An 18888-nucleotide genomic window follows, 5' to 3' on the forward strand; every position below is an offset into this window, starting at 1 on the left:
GCAGAATTCTCCGCCGGGCTTCCAGCGATGCAAAGGCCAGAATACCGCCTCCACCACACTTTCAGGTAGTGCGTTCCAAACTCGAATCACTTGCTGTGTGGAAAATACTTTTTTCACATCATATTTGCTTCTTTTGCAAATCACTTTAAATCTGTGCCCTCTCGTTCTTGATCCTTTTACAAAGGGCGAACAGTTCCTCCTAGCCACTGTCCAGCCCCCTCATAATTTTGAACGCCTCTATCATATCTCTCTTAGCCTTCTTCTCTCCCTCGGAGAACAATCCCAATCTCGTAACTGAAGTTTCTCATCCTTGGAACCAATCTTGTAAATCTCTTCACTCTCTCCAATGTGTTCACATCTTTCCTGTGGTGTCCGAAGACAAGTTGAATTGGCTGAAGCTGACTCAACTTGGATGCAGGTTGTAGGTTGTAGATTTGAGGAAGTGCTTTTTTGTTTTTGTATGAAGTGTAACAGTATTCGATTTGGGAATGTAATACGTGCTTTATCTACGTGTCCTTAAATTTGATGAGGTTGTTTTTTTGTCAGGCTCTGCATGACCTGAAGGGAAAGACACTTGAGGTCCCCTGTGTGGTTGGTGGAGAACATGTCTGGACCAAAGACATACAGTACCAGCTATGTGTAAGTATCACCAGTATGGAATTAAACATTTATTCAAGGGGTGGCGCAGTGGTTAGCACTGCTCCCTCAGAGCATAGTGGACCCAGGTTCAATCCCAGCCCCGGGTCGTCACTCTGTGTGGAGTTTGCACATTCTCCCTGTGTCTGCGTGGGTCTCACCCCTACAACTCAAAGATGTGCAGGGTAGGTGGATTGGCAATGCTAAATTGTCCCTTAATTGGAAAGGAAATGAATTGGTTACTCTGAATTTAAAAAAAAAAAACATTTTTTCTCTACCCTTTGATTTATCACATCATTCCAAATTTGATCCCTTGCCCCCACAATTTAGTTTAAAATTCTCTCCACTTCCCTAGTTATGTGGCTCACGAGCTCCAGCACGGTTTAGGTGTAGGCTGTCCCAACAGTTTAGCCCTACTTTCCCAAGTACTGGTTGGGCTAACTAGAGTACCCATTTAAAAAAAAAAGTATATTAAAACCAGAGTATACAGTACAGAGTTTCCGGAGTAATACTAGTGTCTTCAACAGGTTAATGTCACACATTTAATGTGTGGGTGAAGAGAGGTCAGCATGCTTTGACTTTTGTGTGCTGGTTTCTGCCTCACTTTCAGCCTACACCACTGGCTAGCAGCAAAGTGAGAAAGAGCCAAATGTGTTAGCCACTCCCTGACAGTACACAGCCTTTCAGCATGTCCTCAGCTATGCCTCCTCATGGTGACACGTGGCAACTGGGTCCCTCATGGCCCCAGGCTAAAGCTTCAGAGGAACTCCAGTGTGAAGTCCACTGGCATGTAAACATGTCCACTCATGAACAAAACTTCCAGCTACGGTATAGGCAAATAGCCCCACTATCTTGTGGACGCCTCAGGAGAATTGAAGGAACCCTGACAAAAAAATCTGGAGTGGAACCCAAAAGTGGGTTTGCAATGATTTATGGTCAAATTTTGATTTCAATGTGCTGATAGGGGAGATGAAATGTGGGAGTAGGCTCCTGGATCGACCAGTTGGACTGAATGGGTTGTTTCTGTGGTGTAATCTCTAGCCAACTATACTGGATTCTTGCCTGAGTTTTGGGGATCAAATTCCATATTTATTTGATTTTCTCTCTTCTCTTCTCCCCCCCCCCCCTCCCCCCCCCCCCCAAATTAAAATGGGTTTTTGATGATTGGATTCACACAGCGTGTGAATGTTGCAGGAACTATCTTGATTCATTTTATGTTTTCAATGTCTACATAGTCTCAATATGAATTAAGATTGCCTTTGTTTTCTTTATTTTAGCCATTTAATCATTCACACAAAGTGGCCAAATTCTGCTACGCTGATAAGGTAAGCTGAGAAGAGCAGAGGCTAACAACAGTATGAAGTAAGTGGCACGGTCGCGCAGTGGTTAGCACTGCTGCCCCACGGCGCTGAGGACCTGGGTTCGATCCTCGCTCTGAGTCACTGTCCATGTAGGGTTTGTACATTCTCCCTGTGTCTGCGAGAGTCGAACCCCCACAACCCAAAGATGTGCAGAGTAGGTGAATTGGCCACACTAAAATTGCCCCTTAATTGGATAAAAAGAATTGAGTACTAAGAAAGACACACTAATGGGACTGCTATTTTCCAATCCAAATTTTTGTTGATTTACGTAGTTACCGTATTAAATTGTTATATTTCAAGTGAATAGCACTCTCTCCTTCTCGAGTCAGACAGCTGTGAATTCAAGCCCCACTCTAGAGACTTGAGTCCATTATCCAGACTGACACTCCCATTGCAGTGATGAGGGAGCAGTGCCCTGGCGAAGGCCTTTTCCCTAAAGGGAAATTACTTAGCATGTCAGTAAAATAATCTTTCTGAATTGAGAATGGAGGAATTGTTTTCTAATACAATTGATTGCCCTTTGGTGTAAAATAAGTTCACCTACAAGTGAAATTAGATATTTGCATTTCACCTGATTCTTTTTCCTGTGAAATAGAAACCGTTTCTCTTTAATTTTTTTTACAGGATTTAATTAACAAGGCGATTAATGCAGCGCTGTCTGCCCACCGAGAATGGGATCTCAAACCTGTCGAAGATCGAGCACAGATATTCTATAAAGCTGCTGACTTGATTAGTGGGTTGAGACGGGCAGAGCTTTTGGCCAGAACCATGTTTGGACAAGTATGTAGATTTGACCCCCATCAGTAAGGAACATTCATTTATCTCAAGATGTTCCAAAGTGTTTTGCAGCAAGTGAAGTACTTTTTGAAGTGCAAGAAACATATTTTTAGGCGCTTTTTGGAGTTTGCTCAATGGTCTGAAGCTGACTTCGTATTGGTAGCAGTTATGATTTTACTTCAATGTAAAAGTGAGACTTAATTTGCAAATAAGTGTCTACATCCTCGGCCTTTCACCTATAGCAATTTTTCTTGTGTGTCTCCTGAATTTCCGTGAAATCATTTATCCAGATTGTCTGTTTGGACTCCCTTTCTTAGACCTTTGCTATCATTCAAGAACTATTGAAGGTCCTTCCTTTTTGTTTACCATTGCATTGAGATTGTGGCTATCCTTAGTTCCTGTACTCTGCTCTATCTCATATTCTTTCTGGCAAACAATGCCAAACTACCACTAAACTACCCACAGCTTCTGATCTTACTGTGTCTACTCTCTCTCTTTTAGTATGTCTGTACTGTATTTGGGAAGTCATTTGTCCATATTGTATCTGGGAAGTCATTTGTTCGTACTGTGTTCGGGAAGTCATTTAAAAAAGCAGAAGATCATCGTGTCATACATTGCAATTCAAGAAGTGTTGTCTAATGTTTTAGCATTGCAAAGCACAGTAGCACAGTGGTTAGCACAGTTGCTTCACAGCTTCAGGGTCCCAGGTTCGATTCCCGGCTTGGGTCACTGTCTGTGTGGAGTCTGCACTTTCTCCCTATGTGTGCATGGGTTTCCTCCGGGTGCTCCGGTTTCCTCCCACAGTCCAAAGATGTGCAGGTTAGGTGTATTGGCCATGACAAATTGCCCTTAGTGTCCAAAAAGGATAGGTTGGGTTACGGGGATAAGGTGGAGGCGGGGGCTTGAGTAGGCCGCTCTTTTCAAGGGCCGGTGCAGACACGATGGGCCGAATGGCCTCCTTCTGCACTGTAAATTCTATGATTCTATGTATGTGATAGCATTTTACAGTCCACTTGCCTCTTAAAACACCCAGAAATCTCACCGTAATGTGTTGTACTGCAGGGAATACAGTAGCCAGTCTCTGCACAGCAAGATTGCACAAACCTCAATGAGATATTTATTTTAATTCTGTTGGTTGAAGGAGAAGTATTGACCGAGAGAGTGGGGAGAACCTCACTGCCATTATTCAAAATAACATCTCGTGTGGGAAATAATCTTTACAAAATTCTAATACTCACTATGACACTAATAAAGGAGTTTTTGTTTTTCTCTTCAGGGTAAAACAGTAATTCAAGCAGAGATTGATGCAGCTGCAGAACTAATAGACTTCTTTCGATTCAATGCTAAATATGCTGTGGAACTTCAACGTGAACAGCCGATCAGTGAACCGCCAAGCACCAACAGTACGCTGTACCGGAGTCTGGAGGTCAGTGTTCTAAAAGGGGAGACTGGCATAAGAACAAAGAAAAGTACAGCATAGGAACAGGCCTTTCGGCCCTCCAAGCCTGTGCCGATCATGATGCCCTAACTAAAAGAGATGACGTTAACAAATTGATAGAATGGTAGGGATGTAATGAGGGAGCAAAACAGGATACTAAACTGGCAAAGAGTACAGTACGGTAGCACAGTGGTTAGTGCAGTTGCTTCACAGCTCCAGGGTCCCAGGTTCAATACCCGGCTTGGGTCACTGTCTGTGCAGAGTCTGCATGTTCTCCCCGTGTCTGCGTGGGTTTCCTCCGGGTGGTCCGGTTTCCTCCCACAGTCCAAAGATGTGCAGGTTAAGTGGATTGGCCATGATAAATTGCCCTGAGTGCCAAAAATGTTAGGTGGGGTAACTGGGTTACGAGGATCGTGTGAGCTTGGGTAGGATGCTCTTTCCAAGGGTCGATGCAGACTCTATGAGCCGAATGGCCTCCTTCTGCACTGTAAATTCTATGACAATGCTTGCCCATTCTCAAACTCTCTTGGTTTTAATTTCCATTGATATCAGTGGTAATGAAAATGGTGCACGTTCTATTACAGATGAATGGCCAGCTTTGCCAGTTTACTGCACAAGTGACTAGCGAGGTGGAAATCATCCATGAGTGTCAGGTTGAGATCAGCACATGCATTGCAGCAAATGATCCATAAAGGCATTTTATGCATTGATTTCTGATACTGTGCTTTTACCACTTTTCTTCTTCCAGGGTTTTGTAGCCGCTGTTTCTCCATTTAACTTCACTGCAATAGGTGGAAACCTGGCAGGAGCTCCAGCACTTATGGTGAGAGCAAGGATCAGCAATTTTATTTTTTAAGAAAAAGGTTATAAAGTTGATCAGGGTGGGCGTAAGAGAATCTCCTGTTCCGGACAGAATCCAAAAGGTTTTCATAAATTTTAGCCCCAGAACAATGAATGAATGGATTTCTTAACTTTTTAAGAACTGAATTACAAGCAGTGATGTGATCTAACTGAACCCTGGGGATTATTTTTTGTTGCTGTTGGTTACTTTCTTAGTTGATAATGGGTTGAAGTTCCTTTGTGACAGTCTGAATCTACTTTCAGCTGGGAATTAGTAACTAAAGGTGCTAATGAGGGTGAAGCTGCTGAACAATGAACTTTATCTCTTGTGTCTTGCATCACTAATTAGATCAAATAATGACAAAGGAGTTTTTTTGAACTGAAATGGCTCCTGGAAAGCAGTAGGTTTAAGGGGCCCAATTAACTTCACAGACCAGGGAGAAGGTAAGGTGGTAGAATTTGGGTGGTCGGAGTGGGGGTTGGAGATCGGGCATGGGGAGGTCATGGGGCTGGAGGTTGGGATGAGGGTGAGTGGTGAGGGGTTGGGGGACTAGGAGGTCTGGCTAGAGGGGTGTGGGAGCTCTAGGTGAGGGGAATGGTTCCCAGCGCAGGGTAATTATTCAGACAAAGTTAACAGATATGGGCAAATGCCATGCAAATGCTTGCCTGGGAACGTCCTTGAGGGATTCCCAGCACATCTTTGAGGTATCCCCATCAAATGCTGAGGACCTTGAAGATTACAGCCCAACATGTTGTGATATTGTAGAATTTTATTAAATTAACTTGTATTTGTATGCACTACTAATATAATAAAAATGTCCCAGGGTACTCTACGTGTGTAAATCATGCAAAAAAAATTGATTCCAATCCATGAGGAGGCGAACAAAGGCTTGGTCAAATGAGGTGGGATTTGAGGAGGGCAATCCAGAGTTTAGGGCCACAGGAGCCAAAGACAAGGTCACCAGTGGTTAAGCGGGGTGGTGAAAGTAGGTTTTCTTGGTGATGGAAGGGATATGGGGTCAGTAGCCCTGCTCGGGGTCAAATAGGACACTGACCTTGCAAATAGTCTGGTTCAGCCTCCAAAAACGGCAGGGGAGGAATCAAGTTTGTGGTTGGGACCAAATACACTGGCTTCAGTCTTCCCAATATTCAATTGATTGACATTTCTGCTCATTTTATATTGAATAAGCACTGAGAAATTGGAGAGTGGAGCAGTTGAGAGGTGGCAATGGGTTGAGCTGGGTATTGTTGGTGTATGTGTGGAGCCTGATGCATTTTGGGATGACTTTATCAAGGGGCAGCCTTTAGATGAGAAGTAGGGAACCAAGATAGATCCCTTGGTGACTCGAGAGGTAATGGCACAGGGAAGAGAAGCCATTGCAGGTGATTCTCTGGTTACACCTCGATAAAAATTGAACCAGAGGCGAGTAATTCGACCCACCTGGATGATTTAGTCGAGGTGTTGGAGAATGGCCAAAACCAACTTTGGCAGACACCACTGTATACATTCCTCCAGCTTAAAAGGCATCCATTCAACAGCACTCCAGCTTTCTGTCTCTTAGCCAATTTCATATTCATACTGACATGGTCCCCTTTAATCTCGTGGGCTTCCATTATAGTATGGTACATTATCAAATGCCTATAAATATTCTCTCTACACCCTCAACAAACCTCTCTGTTACTTCACCAAAGAACCCAAATCAGGTTTGTTAGGCGTGACTGCCTTTGACAAATAATTTGTTAACCAACATTCTTCCAAGTGAAAATGAACTTTGTTCCTAGTTACACTGTCTAAAGGTTTCCCAGCTGCTGAGATCAGGCTGGTCTGTAGTTGTCCAGCATATCTCTGCTGCCTTTCGGAACAAGTGGGCAAAGTCTGAAATTCCCCAGTCTTTTGGCACCACTTCCATATCCAAGGATTTCCATCCTTGGTTCCCTCAGCTAATAATGATGCATCCCATCCATACTGGGTGGCTATTTTAATTTGAGCACTGCCTACATTTGAAATGCCTTTTTGTTTTTTTAAATTTCGAGTACCCAATTCATTTTTCCGATTAAGGGGCAATTTAGCGTGGCCAATCCACCTAACCTGCACACCTTTGGGTTCTGGGGGCGAAACCCGTGCAAACTCCACACGGACAGTGACCCAGAGCCGGGGTCGAACCTGGGATCTCGGCCCCGTGAGACTGCAGTACTACCCTGTGCCGTCGTGCTGCCCTGAAATGCCTTTTTAATGTATTTTTATCCTATTCAAGTTGCGCATCCTTTCCTGTTTTACTGTGACATTGGTAGAATCCTCTTTCGTGAATAGCTCTCCTCAGTACCTCATCCATGCCACCTGCTTCCACTGAACTGCATTTTCCTTGGACAATTATTCTGGGTGCCATGCTATTATTTCCACCGTATATTGTTGTTTTGGACTTAATTATGAATTTCCATCAGGATTGTAATCTGTTCCATTATTCTTTTAGGGTAATGTGGTGGTCTGGAAACCCAGTGATACAGCTATGGCTGCGAGTTACACGGTGTACAAAATACTTCTCGAAGCCGGACTGCCACCAAATGTCATCCAGTTTGTTCCAAGTAATGGACCAGTGTTTGGGGATACTATTACAGAATCTGAACACTTGGCAGGAATCAACTTCACTGGCAGTGTCCCGTAAGTAATGACAATATCAACAAGTTGCATTTACAGAGCTGTTTTCATGTAGAAAAAGTCCAAAAGTACTGCATGTCCGTGTTATGTTGGCTTCAGTCTTCCCAATGTTTAGAGGAAATTGTAACTCATGTAAGGTTGAATGGAAAAGTGGTCTGACAGCACAGAGACAGTGGGGAAGTGGGGAAGAGATGGAGTTCAATGGCCCCATTTCTAGGATTGGAGGAGAGTCAGAAATGGTATACCTGTAGGATCCGTGTTGAGTCCATTTTTGCACTTTGTTATCAGGTGTTTCCAGCGTGACCCTAAATATCGGTATATAAGGAATTGTCCAAATGTCATGGGGCCAAGTATTTGAAGCAGCTCATGAAACAGACGGTTCTGATTGTGCCGATGATGAGGATGAATGGCAAGAAAATATTGTATTATTTACAACAAACTTGAGTCGGTCCATGAGTACCTTGGTTGCCGATTCATTCAGTTGTGCTAGATAGTAGCTGTTTCTCAGTGTGTGGGGTTGATTGGCTGAACTGTGGAAACCCTTGACAAAGCAGATAAGATAGAACATAGAAAAATACAGCACAGAACAGGCGCTTCGGCCCACGATGTTGTGCCAAACCTTTGTCCCAGATTAATCAGAGATTATCATTGAATTTACAGTGCATAAGGAGGCCATTCGGCCCATTGAGTCTGCACCGGCTCTTGGAAAGAGCACCCTACCCAAAGTCAACACCTCCACCCAACACTAAGGGCAATTTTGGACACTAAGGGCAATTTATCATGGCCAATTCACCTAACCTGCACATCTTTGGACTGTGGGAGGAAACCGGAGCACCCGGAGGAAACCCACGCAGACACGGGGAGGATGTGTGATAGTCGAGGAACATGGAAGCACACCCTGCTTTTGATTTGGGAACAGTAATACATTAACGTTTTTCAAGAGAGTAGTCCTCCGGTGTGAAATTGCAGGAATGAGTCATTTCATCAGCATTGACGTGGTTCAGAGTGACATACTGTTATTGTTGCGTAACTTTGATTGGGAAAAAAAGGAAAGATGGAATTAGACATGGAGAATGTGTTATGGGCCAGGGTTTAGAGAACCCCAAAGTGTATCATGGAGTTCACCTGACCCACAACTTTTAATAGATTGTGGTATGGGGAGCACACGGCCCACTCCACAGGTGTGGTACAGCAGAAATGGAAAAGTATTTTTTAAAGCAAAACAATGTTTATTCTATGAACTCAAGTTAACCTTTTTAAAACATACAGTGAACATCTTAGCAACCATCAATTCAAATATAACCCCCAAATAATACAACACTAAGTAATCCTTAAGCTGTCCTTTTAACATCCATAAGACTTTAAAAACACTTTTAAACAGAAGCACATCCGGTTAAAGTCACTACTGAGAGCAGTTATTAGTTTTAAATCACCAAAGGATCGATTTACAGTCTTTAGATTACAGAGAGGGAGACTCATACACCTTCTTGCTGTGACTGCAGCTATCCAGCTCTGAAACCGAAACTAAAACACACCCTGCAGCAAACAGCCTAAAACAAAAGTAAAAAGCTGACAGACAGCCCAGCTCAACCTACTCTCTGACATAACTGCAGTAGTAAACACCCATTTCTTAAAGGTACTCTCACTACAGATATTTATATACACACCCATTTATAAACATCCATTTCTTAAAGGTACTCTCACTACAGATAATTATATACACACCCATTTATAAACACCCATTTCTTAAAGGTACTCTCACTACAGATATTTATATACACACCCATTTATAAACATTCATTTCTTAAAGGTACTCTCACGTGACAAATGACAGCATTTATCTTTGGTAAAACCATGAACTCACAGTTCACTGGATTTGGACGTTGTTGAATTCCATTGAGGAAATCGGATGTTTTGCGTCAAGAAGTTGAAGACGTATTGTTGACCTCTGGACTTAAGAGCCTGGCCAGCAAGAAAAGAATTATCTGGAAATTGCATCTACAATTTGCCCATCTTTCATCACATAAGTTAAAGTTACTGCTAAAGAATGCTGGAGTTGTGGATAAGAATAGGAATCCCTTGGAGGACAGATCGCGGTGGCGTACTGGTTAGCACTGCTGCCTACGGCACTACGGACCCAGGTTCGGTCCTGTCCCCGAGTCACTATCTGTGTGGAGTTTGCACAGTCGCCCCGTGTTTGCATGGGTCTCACTCCCACAACCCAAAGATGTGCAGGTTAGATGGATTTGCTACGCTAAATTGCCCCTTAATTTAGAAAAAAAATCAATTGGATTGGGTACTCTAAATTTATTTTAAGTAGAACAGATCACATCTCAATGTGACATATGTATTAAATATCGTAAGATATTACCCCACCTAGTTGTAAGTGTCCCATTAGCCTGGGAATTTAACAGTAGTCATGGACCTGAGGCATGGGACAAGGATCAGAGTATTTATCTGTTACATTTTGTAGATATGGCAACCAGGTTCAGCATATCTACCGTTATAAACAGCAAGGATAAACAGACGCTAGCAGGTAAAAGTCATGGAAAAGTGGGTCGACTCACACCTTGGGTCACCAACAAAATTCTTAACAGATAATGGAGGTGAATTTGCAAATGAAGAATTTAGGGACATGTGTGAGAACTTAAATATTGTCATGCACACCGCAGCAGAAAGTCCAGTCAGCAATGATTTGTGTAAGAGGAACCATGCTATACTTGATGAAATGTTTCAGAAGATACCGGCAGATCAGCCAAATGTGGGCTGCACGGTAGCGCAGTGGGTAGCACTGTTGCTTCACAGCTCGAGGGTCCCAGGTTTGATTCCCGGCTTGGGTCACTGCCTGTGTGGAGTCTGCACATTCTCTCTGTGTCTGCGTGGGTTTTAAAAATTATTAGATGTGATGGGAAAACTCTAATACAAATGGGAATCAGAATATAAAAGCACATTCTTTACGAGTAATAGGAAACTTTCAAACTCCGAACATGGGAGCCGGTGATGATAATGAGGCACCTTGCATTTCGCATACCCCTGAGTTCTGCAATTTAGAGCCCGAGGGGCAGGATTTGAGAGCTCCGGAAATACCAAGACGCGTAATGATCAGTGAAAAACACGAGAAATGAATCTTGTGGCAGGGATATCTTGCCTAAAGTAGGTTCACAGGTGGTGTACAGGCCAGAAGGATAAGACAACTGGAAGGAAGGCCATGATATGAGTGGGATGAGGAGGGAAGTTTCTGAGCCAATATAAAAATTGGCGAAATGAGGGATTGAGATGAGGACCATGGATTGAACAGGAATTACAAAACGAGTGTAAAAAAAAAACATAGCTTGAGTTTGAATATTGATTCTGGAGATATGTTTAGGAGGAGGAAAAGATCATGTACAGCAGAAAGAATCTCTAGTAGACTAGGAGTAGTCCAGAGAGATCTCAACAATGGAAAAGAAGCCGTAATCTGACAAGGTGACAGTGTAGTATGGGTAATGGAGCGCCTTCTTAAACAAAGGATAGAAACAGAGAGGTGTTGTAGCTACTAATAGATTAGAAGATAGGGTGATAAAAGAGGCTAAACTCAGAGTTACAAAACTGGAAAGAATTTGGGGTGTATTCAGTGGTTGACGATAGAGGTTAACCTGCTCTCACAGAGATGGATCTGTACAGATCAGGCCCTACCAGATGGGACCTATAAGGCCAAGGCTAGATTGGTAGCTAAATATTTTGAGGAATAGAGAGATCAAGGTAGAAGAGTGATTTAAAAAAAATCTAAGTCCTTACAAGATTATACTTAAAATTATTTACAGATTATAATGTGTGACACGTTGAAAACTGTTCATTACTTTCTAAAATTTTTGAAAGATTGTTTCATATATCTTTATTACTTGGCCATTTCCCCTTCTTCGTCAGAACATTTAAAACACTTTGGAAGCTGGTGTCTGAGAAACTGGACAAGTACCGTACCTTTCCTCGCCTGATCGGAGGTAGGAGCATCTTTCTGTAACTATTGAACCCCATTTTGGGAGGAAGGATGAGGAGAGACAGTATAAAAGATGATAGAGTGGACGCAGAATCTGAGGAACCTGGGGATATAAATGCACAAATCGTTGAAGTTGGCAGGGCAGAAGAAGAAAGCAGTTAGTGAGACATAATGGGTTTGGGCTTCATAAATATAAGCACAGCACAAAAACAAGGAGATGACGATGAGTTTTTATAAAACACTGGTTTGAGCTCAACTGGAGTAGTGCGTCCATTTCTGGGCATCATACCGTTGGAAGGATGTGAAGGCAGTAGAGAGGGTGCAGAAAAGATTTATGAGTGGTTCCGGGGCTGAGAGATTGTTAGTTCCAAGAATAAGTTGGAGAAGCTGGGGATATTCTCCATAGAGAAGGTTCTGAGGAAGTATGAAAGAAGTATTCAAAATCATGAAGGATCTGGACAGAGTAGATGGTGAGAAACGGTTTCCATTGGCAGAAGGGTCAATACTAGAGAACACCAATTCAAAGTGAATGGCACTGTTTAAGAAGGGTAGCAAGGATAATCCAGAGAACTACAGGCCGGTGAGCCTTACATCAGTGGTCGGGAAATTACTGGAGAGAATTCTTCGAGACAGGATCTACTCCCATTTGGAAGCAAATGGACGTATTAGTGAGAGTCAGCATGGTTTTGTGAAGGGGAGGTCGTGTCTCACTAACTTGATAAAGTTTTTCGAGGAGGTCACAAAAATGATTGATGCAGGTAGGGCAGTGGATGGTGTCTATGTGGACTTCAGTAAGGCCTTTGACAAGATCCCTCATGGTAGACTAGTACAAAAAGTGAGGTCACACGGGATCAGGCGTGAGCTGGCAAGGTGGATACAGAACTGGCTAGGTCATAGAAGGCAGAGAGTAGCAATGGAAGGATGCTTTTCTCATTGGAGGGCTGTGACCAGTGGTGTTCCGCAGGGATCAGTGCTGGGACCTTTGCTGTTTGTAGTATATATAAATGATTTGGAGGAAAATGTAACTGGTCTGATTAGTAAGTTTGCAGACGACACAAAGGTTAGTGGAATTGCGGATAGTGATGAGGACTGTCAGAGGATACAGCAGGATTTAGATTGTTTGGAGACTTGGGCGGAGAGATGGCAGATGGAGTTTAATCCGGACAAATGTGAGGTAATGCATTTTGGAAGGTCTAATGCAGGTAGGGAATATACAGTGAATGGTAGAACCCTCAAGAGTATTGAAAGTCAGAGAGATCTAGGTGTACAGGTCCACAGGTCACTGAAAGGGGCAACACAGGTGGAGAAGGTAGTCAAGAAGGCATACGGCATGCTTGCCTTCATTGGCCAGGGCATTGAGTATAAGAATTGCGAAGTCATGTTGCAGCTGTATAGAACCTTAGTTAGGCCACACTTGGAATATAGTGTTCAATTCTGGTCGCCACACTACCAGAAGGATGTGGAGGCTTTAGAGAGGGTGCAGAAGAGATTTATCAGAATGTTGCCTGGTATGGAGGGCATTAGCTATGAGGAGCGGTTGAATAAACTCGGTTTGTTCTCACTGGAACGACGGAGGTTGAGGGGCGACCTGATAGAGATCTACAAATTTATGAGGGGCATAGACAGAGTGGATAGTCAAAGGCTTTTCCCCAGGGTAGAGGGGTCAATTACTAGGGAGCATAGGTTTAAGGTGCGAGGGGCAAGGTTTAGAGTAGATGTACGAGGCAAGTTTTTTACACAGAGAGTAGTGGGTGCCTGGAACGTGCTACCGGAGGAGGTGGTGGAAGCAGGGACGATAGTGACATTTAAGGGGCATCTTGACAAATACATGAATAGGATGGGAATAGAGGGATACGAATCCAGGAAGTGTTGAAGATTGTAGTTTAGTCGGGCAGCATGGTTGGCACGGGCTTGGAGGGCCGAAGGGCCTGTTCCTGTGCTGTACTTTTCTTTGTTCTTTGCACCAGAGACCACATAATAAAAGGCATATTTTATGCAGCCAGTAGTTAGGATCTGGAATGCACTGCCTGTGAGTGTGGTGGAGGCATATTCAATCAAAGCTTTCCTAAGGGTATTGGGTAGTTAAATGGAAAGAGAAAATTTGCATGGTTAGGGGAGTGAGACTAGCTGAATTGCTCTTGCAAAGTACTGGCATGAAGATGAGCTGAATGGCCTCCTCTATGCTGTTATCATTCCATGATAATCCTCTATCATTTACGACACTTCCAAATCATCCACAGAACTAAATATTTTACACAGAATGTGTGAAACCTTGCTGGCGTTTCTGAAGTCCTTTTTGTAGTTTCAAGCGAGGAAGTTGTATTCATCCCAAAATTAAATTCCAAATCAGTGCTGACTAAACGGGAGTTCCCCGCTAGGGTGGATTTTATTACATGGAATTTTATTTGTATGTGGATGACAATTAGCATAATGTGGTATCACACACTATGGGGCTGAATTGATACAAGCCATGTGAAATGTTCTTTCTCCTCTTGGTGTCCCTTAGCAGTGCACAAGAATAATGATGAACAAAGAAAAACTGTAGCCTATTATCAATGTGCTATTTTATACAGAAGTAAAAGCAAATTACTGCGGATGCTGGAATCTGAAACGAAAGAGAAAATGCTGGAAAATCTCAGCATCTGTAGGGAGAGAAAGGAGCTAAAGTTTTGAGTCCGATGACTCTTTGTCAAAGCTAACAGAGAAAGTGGGAAATATTTATACCGTGGAGTGAGAATGAAAGATGAGTCATAGCCACAGAAACCCAGGGAAACCGGGTGCTAATGGCCACAGAAACCAAGGGGAAAGAGTGCTAATGGCAGTCCCCAGAGAGGACAAAAGATGTGAAAGGTCAAATAGCAGGGAAACTAACATCAGAGGATGAACTGTAGATGTGGGGGGAGGGAAAGGGGGAAGCAAAGAGGCAAAAGGTTAAGGAAAGGTGAATAAGATTGGGGGGGATTAAATATATGTTAAGAAAGAAAGAAATGGTAAAAGACAGTTAAAATGAAATGAAAACAAATGGGTCAAGGTGGGGTAGAGCTGATCATCTGAAGTTGTTGAATTCGATGTTCAGGCTGGAAGGCTGTAGCGTGCCTAACCGGAAGATGAGATGTTGTTCCTCCAGTTTGCGTTGAGCTTCACTGGAACATTGCAGCAGGCCAAGAACAGGCATGTGGGCATGGGAGCAGGGTCTTGTGTGAAACTGGCAAGCAACGGGAAGGTCAGGGTCCTGAATGTGGACAGACCGAAGATGCCCAGCAAAGCGATCACCCAGTCTGCGTTTGGTCACATGGCCCACATGTCTGTTCTTGGCCTGCTGCAATGTTCCAGTGAAGCTCAACACAAACTGGAGGAACAACATCTCATCTTCCGGTCAGGCACACTGCAGCCTTCCTGTCTCAACATCGAATTCAACAACTTCAAATGATCAGCTCTACCCCACCTCAACCCATTTTCCTCCCCCCACATCTACAGTTCATCCTCTGATGTTAGTTTCTTTGATCTTTCACATCTTTTGTTCTCTCTGGGGACTGCCATTAGCACTCTTTCCCCTTGGTTTCTGTGGCCATTAGCACCCGGTTTCCCTGGGCTTCTGTGGCTATGACTCTTCTTTCATTCTCACTCCACAGTATAAATATTTCCCACTTTCTCTGTCTGTTAGCTTTGACAAAGAGTCATTGGACTCGAAACGTTAGCTCCTTTCTCTCCCTACAGATGCTGCCAGACCTGCTGAGATTTTCCAGTACTTTCTCTTTCGTTTTATACAGAAGTAAGTGGTTAAGAGCCCAACATAATTCAAACAATGATCAAACTGAAAATTGAAGGCCAACCCCACAGGAAAACATGAATTATGAAAGCTTTCACAGATTTGTTCTGAGCTATAAGCATTTGCTAAGATCCAAGTGCAAACACAGGACTTCAGGAACCCCTGGATGAAAAGCTTGGGAAGGATGCAAGTTTTAACCTAACCCGCCTTTTCATAAAATCATAGAATTTACAGTGCAGAAGGAGGCATATTTGGCCTATCGAGTCTGCACCGTCCCTTGGAAAGAGCACCCTACGCAAGCCCACACCTCCACCTTATCCCCTAAACCCAGAAACCCTGCGTAACCTTTTTTGGACACTAAGGGCAATTTAACATGGCCAATCTATCTAACCTACACAACATTGGATTGTGGGAGGGAACCGGAGCACCCGGAGGAAACCCACGCAGATATGGGGAGAACGTACACACACTGACCCAAGTCGTAAATCGAACCGGAGACCCTGGAGCTGTGAAGTAGTAGTACTAACCACTATGCTACCTCACTGTTTCCTGCCCCAGCTCAGTGCCTTTTCTCGTTTACAGCTGTCATGCTACTTTGGTATATCTATCAGGATTTAAAACTAGAATACTTTCAAACTGTAAACTCGGGATTTGCCTTGTGCTCAATCACACTGCCAACACTAGTTGTCTAACCCTTAGCTGTCGCTCATTCACACTTGCAGGCCTCCAAAGCCAGCATGTTTCTAAGAAACTATTCTTATTTTTTTTACAGAGTGTGGTGGAAAGAACTTTCACTTTGTGCATTCATCAGCTGATGTTGGCAGTGTGGTAAATGGTACCATTCGTTCTGCCTTTGAGTATGGAGGGCAAAAATGTTCAGCCTGTTCCAGGATGTATGTGCCTGATACATTGTGGCCTGAAATTAAAAAGAATCTCCTGGAGGAACAGAAGAAAATTAAAGTGGGAAATGTAAGTAAGACTGAGCCAAAATTCAAAAAAACTTGTCCTTTTTTAAACAATTGAGAATCCCGGGTGAAATATCAAAGCCCATAAAGCAGGACACCACCAAAGCTGAAAATAGTAAGACGAGGTAAATTAGGAAATAGAAATTAGATGAAACTAAAGCTTGTGCTTTAAAGGCCTGTGGATTTTAGAGAGAAGGTAATATGACAGGAAAAATGTTTTTGGGCTTAGTGACTTTCATGTACCTTGAGCCTCAAACACCAGCTGCAGTCAGAAACCATGTCTTGGCTAAATATACATAGATAATACACTTCTGTTTATCTCCAAGGATTCAAAGAGGGAGCGCTTTTAGGATTTCACAATTGTTTTATAGCGCTCCACCCTATCTCTGAAAAACAGTGTTGCAGCTTTGTCAATTTGTTCTTCTGAGCTTAAACTGCTATGCATTCCCCCCCCCCCCCCACTGCTGAGTGCTGGGACTGAAAGAATCATGTCTCTGACCTCTGGAATTCTTTTCCGGAATTCCTCCATCAAACTGTGTTTCCACTCACTTCTTCAAAGATTTTTCAAGTTAGCTCCAAGGTCACCTCCCATAATTTCTATTGCTGTTCTCTCTTAATCTGCCCCCTTTCTCGATTCCTGCATGTTTTGCTCCATTGTTGTAATTTTTCAAAATAGACTTGGTAATCCTCTCCAATATTACGATCCCGGACCGGACCCCAACAGTTGGCTGGATACCAGACAGAAACTCCAATGTTTTATTTAACTTGTAAGACTTTGAGGAAAAGATACTTTGCTCCAAATAGGAATATGGTATATTTAAACAGTCTTTTATGTTCACTCAAGTAAAACCCATCTCTGGTCAAAATCCACTTTTAAATACAGTTAGCCAGCCCAGGAATCATCTTACTAAGCTAAATACATTGTCTCTAATTATCTACTCCCCAGACATCCTTCTTTATCTAAAAAGAAATTCCATTAGCCCAACTTTAAAGAATATCCATGGTTGGAATGAATTATGATCTCATTTTTACAATGCTTTAATTGCACCTCTGTAGCCAAAGTGTCTACTTTTTAAACCAGAACTTGTAGTGCAACAGTCATACGTACGCTGACCCAGGCTTTTAACCCTTACTGCACCAAATACATATAATACAACATATATCTGAAATTCCAACGTTCATCACAACGGAAACTGGAACATCTTTGTGGAAGTTGGCAGTGTCCATGAAGAATTATTTTAGCAAACTGGCACAAGGAGCCGTCTCCAACCATTGCAATAAGAAGAACTGAAACCAACGACCTCACGGTCAAATAAAATAACATTCAAAGCTGTGTCAACTTATTGATTATCAAAGATTAGAATTTGTGGGCAGAGATTGGTTCTGTTCATTTTAATTGCAGAAATGTCACCCCAGAAAATTGGAAAAGCCAGAACATCTTTATAAAAGCTGCCCTAAATATAGGCCTTGCGATATGTGAAGACTAGTTCAATGGGACACAGGCTGTCACAAATGAACCTTCAGGCATACCCAAGATCTCCCTTTTAATTGCAGGAGAAAATGGTCTAAAAAACAAGTAGGTTTGTGGCAGTTTCAAAACCTGCTGAAGGAAGATGTGAAGCTAAAAGAATGTGATTTATTGTCCCAGGGGATCTGGAGGCATTCGTACAGAATTTTAATTGTGATACTTTTTGGTTGGGTGGGAATATTTATTTTTTAAAAAATAAAAAACTTAGAGTACCCAATTAATTTTCTTTTCCCAATTAAGGGGTGTGGTGGTATGTATTAGGGGTCATGTGGGACTGTGAAGCCGTGATGCTATTGGCTGACAGATCCCGGGTCCTTGTTGGCTGTCGACTCCTGGCTCCGCCCTGAAGGCGGAGTATAAGAACCCGAGCTTCTCCCCGCCGCTTCATTCTGTTGCTGAACTGCTGGGGACAAGTCTCGCTTAATAAAGCCTCATCAACTTCATCACTACTCGTCTCTCTCGTAAGTCATTGTGCGCTACAATTTATTAAGCGAGCTTAAAGGACTATGGAGCTCCGGATCGCCCCGGAATGCCTGCGGATCAGCCCCCACGCAGCGAACTCGGCAGCAGTATTTAAACACTGGCAAGCATGTTTTGAAGGCTACCTCCGAACGGCCCCCGACCGGATCACAGAAGACCAGAAAATGCAGGTCCTGCATTCGAGGGTAAGCCCGGAAATTTACCCTCTCATAGAAGACGCAGAGTATTTCCCGACGGCGCTCGCATTACTGAAAGCATCTACTTTTGCCCCGTGAACCAGGTCTACGCGCGCTACCAACTCGCAACGAGACGGCAAAGTCCCGGAGAATCGCTAGAAGAATTCTACGCCGCGCTGCTAATTTTGGGACGGGGCTGCAGCTGCCCGCCGGTGAACGCGATCGAACACACGGACATGCTAATTCGCGATGCTTTTGTGGCAGGTATGAACTCTCCCCAAATCCG

The 18888-nt window shown here is 43.2% G+C and overlaps 1 protein-coding gene across 1 annotated transcript in view; it reads left to right on the forward strand.

Moving 5' to 3' along the window:
* aldh4a1 (aldehyde dehydrogenase 4 family, member A1) overlaps window positions 1–18888 on the forward strand; it is a 56307-nt gene that overhangs the window by 19336 nt on the left and 18083 nt on the right. The window contains exons 3-10 of the mRNA XM_072478214.1: window positions 547–639; window positions 1914–1961; window positions 2622–2777; window positions 4051–4200; window positions 4961–5035; window positions 7524–7711; window positions 11615–11688; window positions 16226–16422. Of these exons, the coding sequence (XP_072334315.1) occupies window positions 547–639; window positions 1914–1961; window positions 2622–2777; window positions 4051–4200; window positions 4961–5035; window positions 7524–7711; window positions 11615–11688; window positions 16226–16422 (981 nt within the window). The remainder of the gene's footprint in view (window positions 1–546; window positions 640–1913; window positions 1962–2621; window positions 2778–4050; window positions 4201–4960; window positions 5036–7523; window positions 7712–11614; window positions 11689–16225; window positions 16423–18888) is intronic.

Source organism: Scyliorhinus torazame, chromosome 16, assembly GCF_047496885.1.
Source record: "Scyliorhinus torazame isolate Kashiwa2021f chromosome 16, sScyTor2.1, whole genome shotgun sequence".
Classification (NCBI taxonomy): domain Eukaryota; kingdom Metazoa; phylum Chordata; class Chondrichthyes; order Carcharhiniformes; family Scyliorhinidae; genus Scyliorhinus; species Scyliorhinus torazame.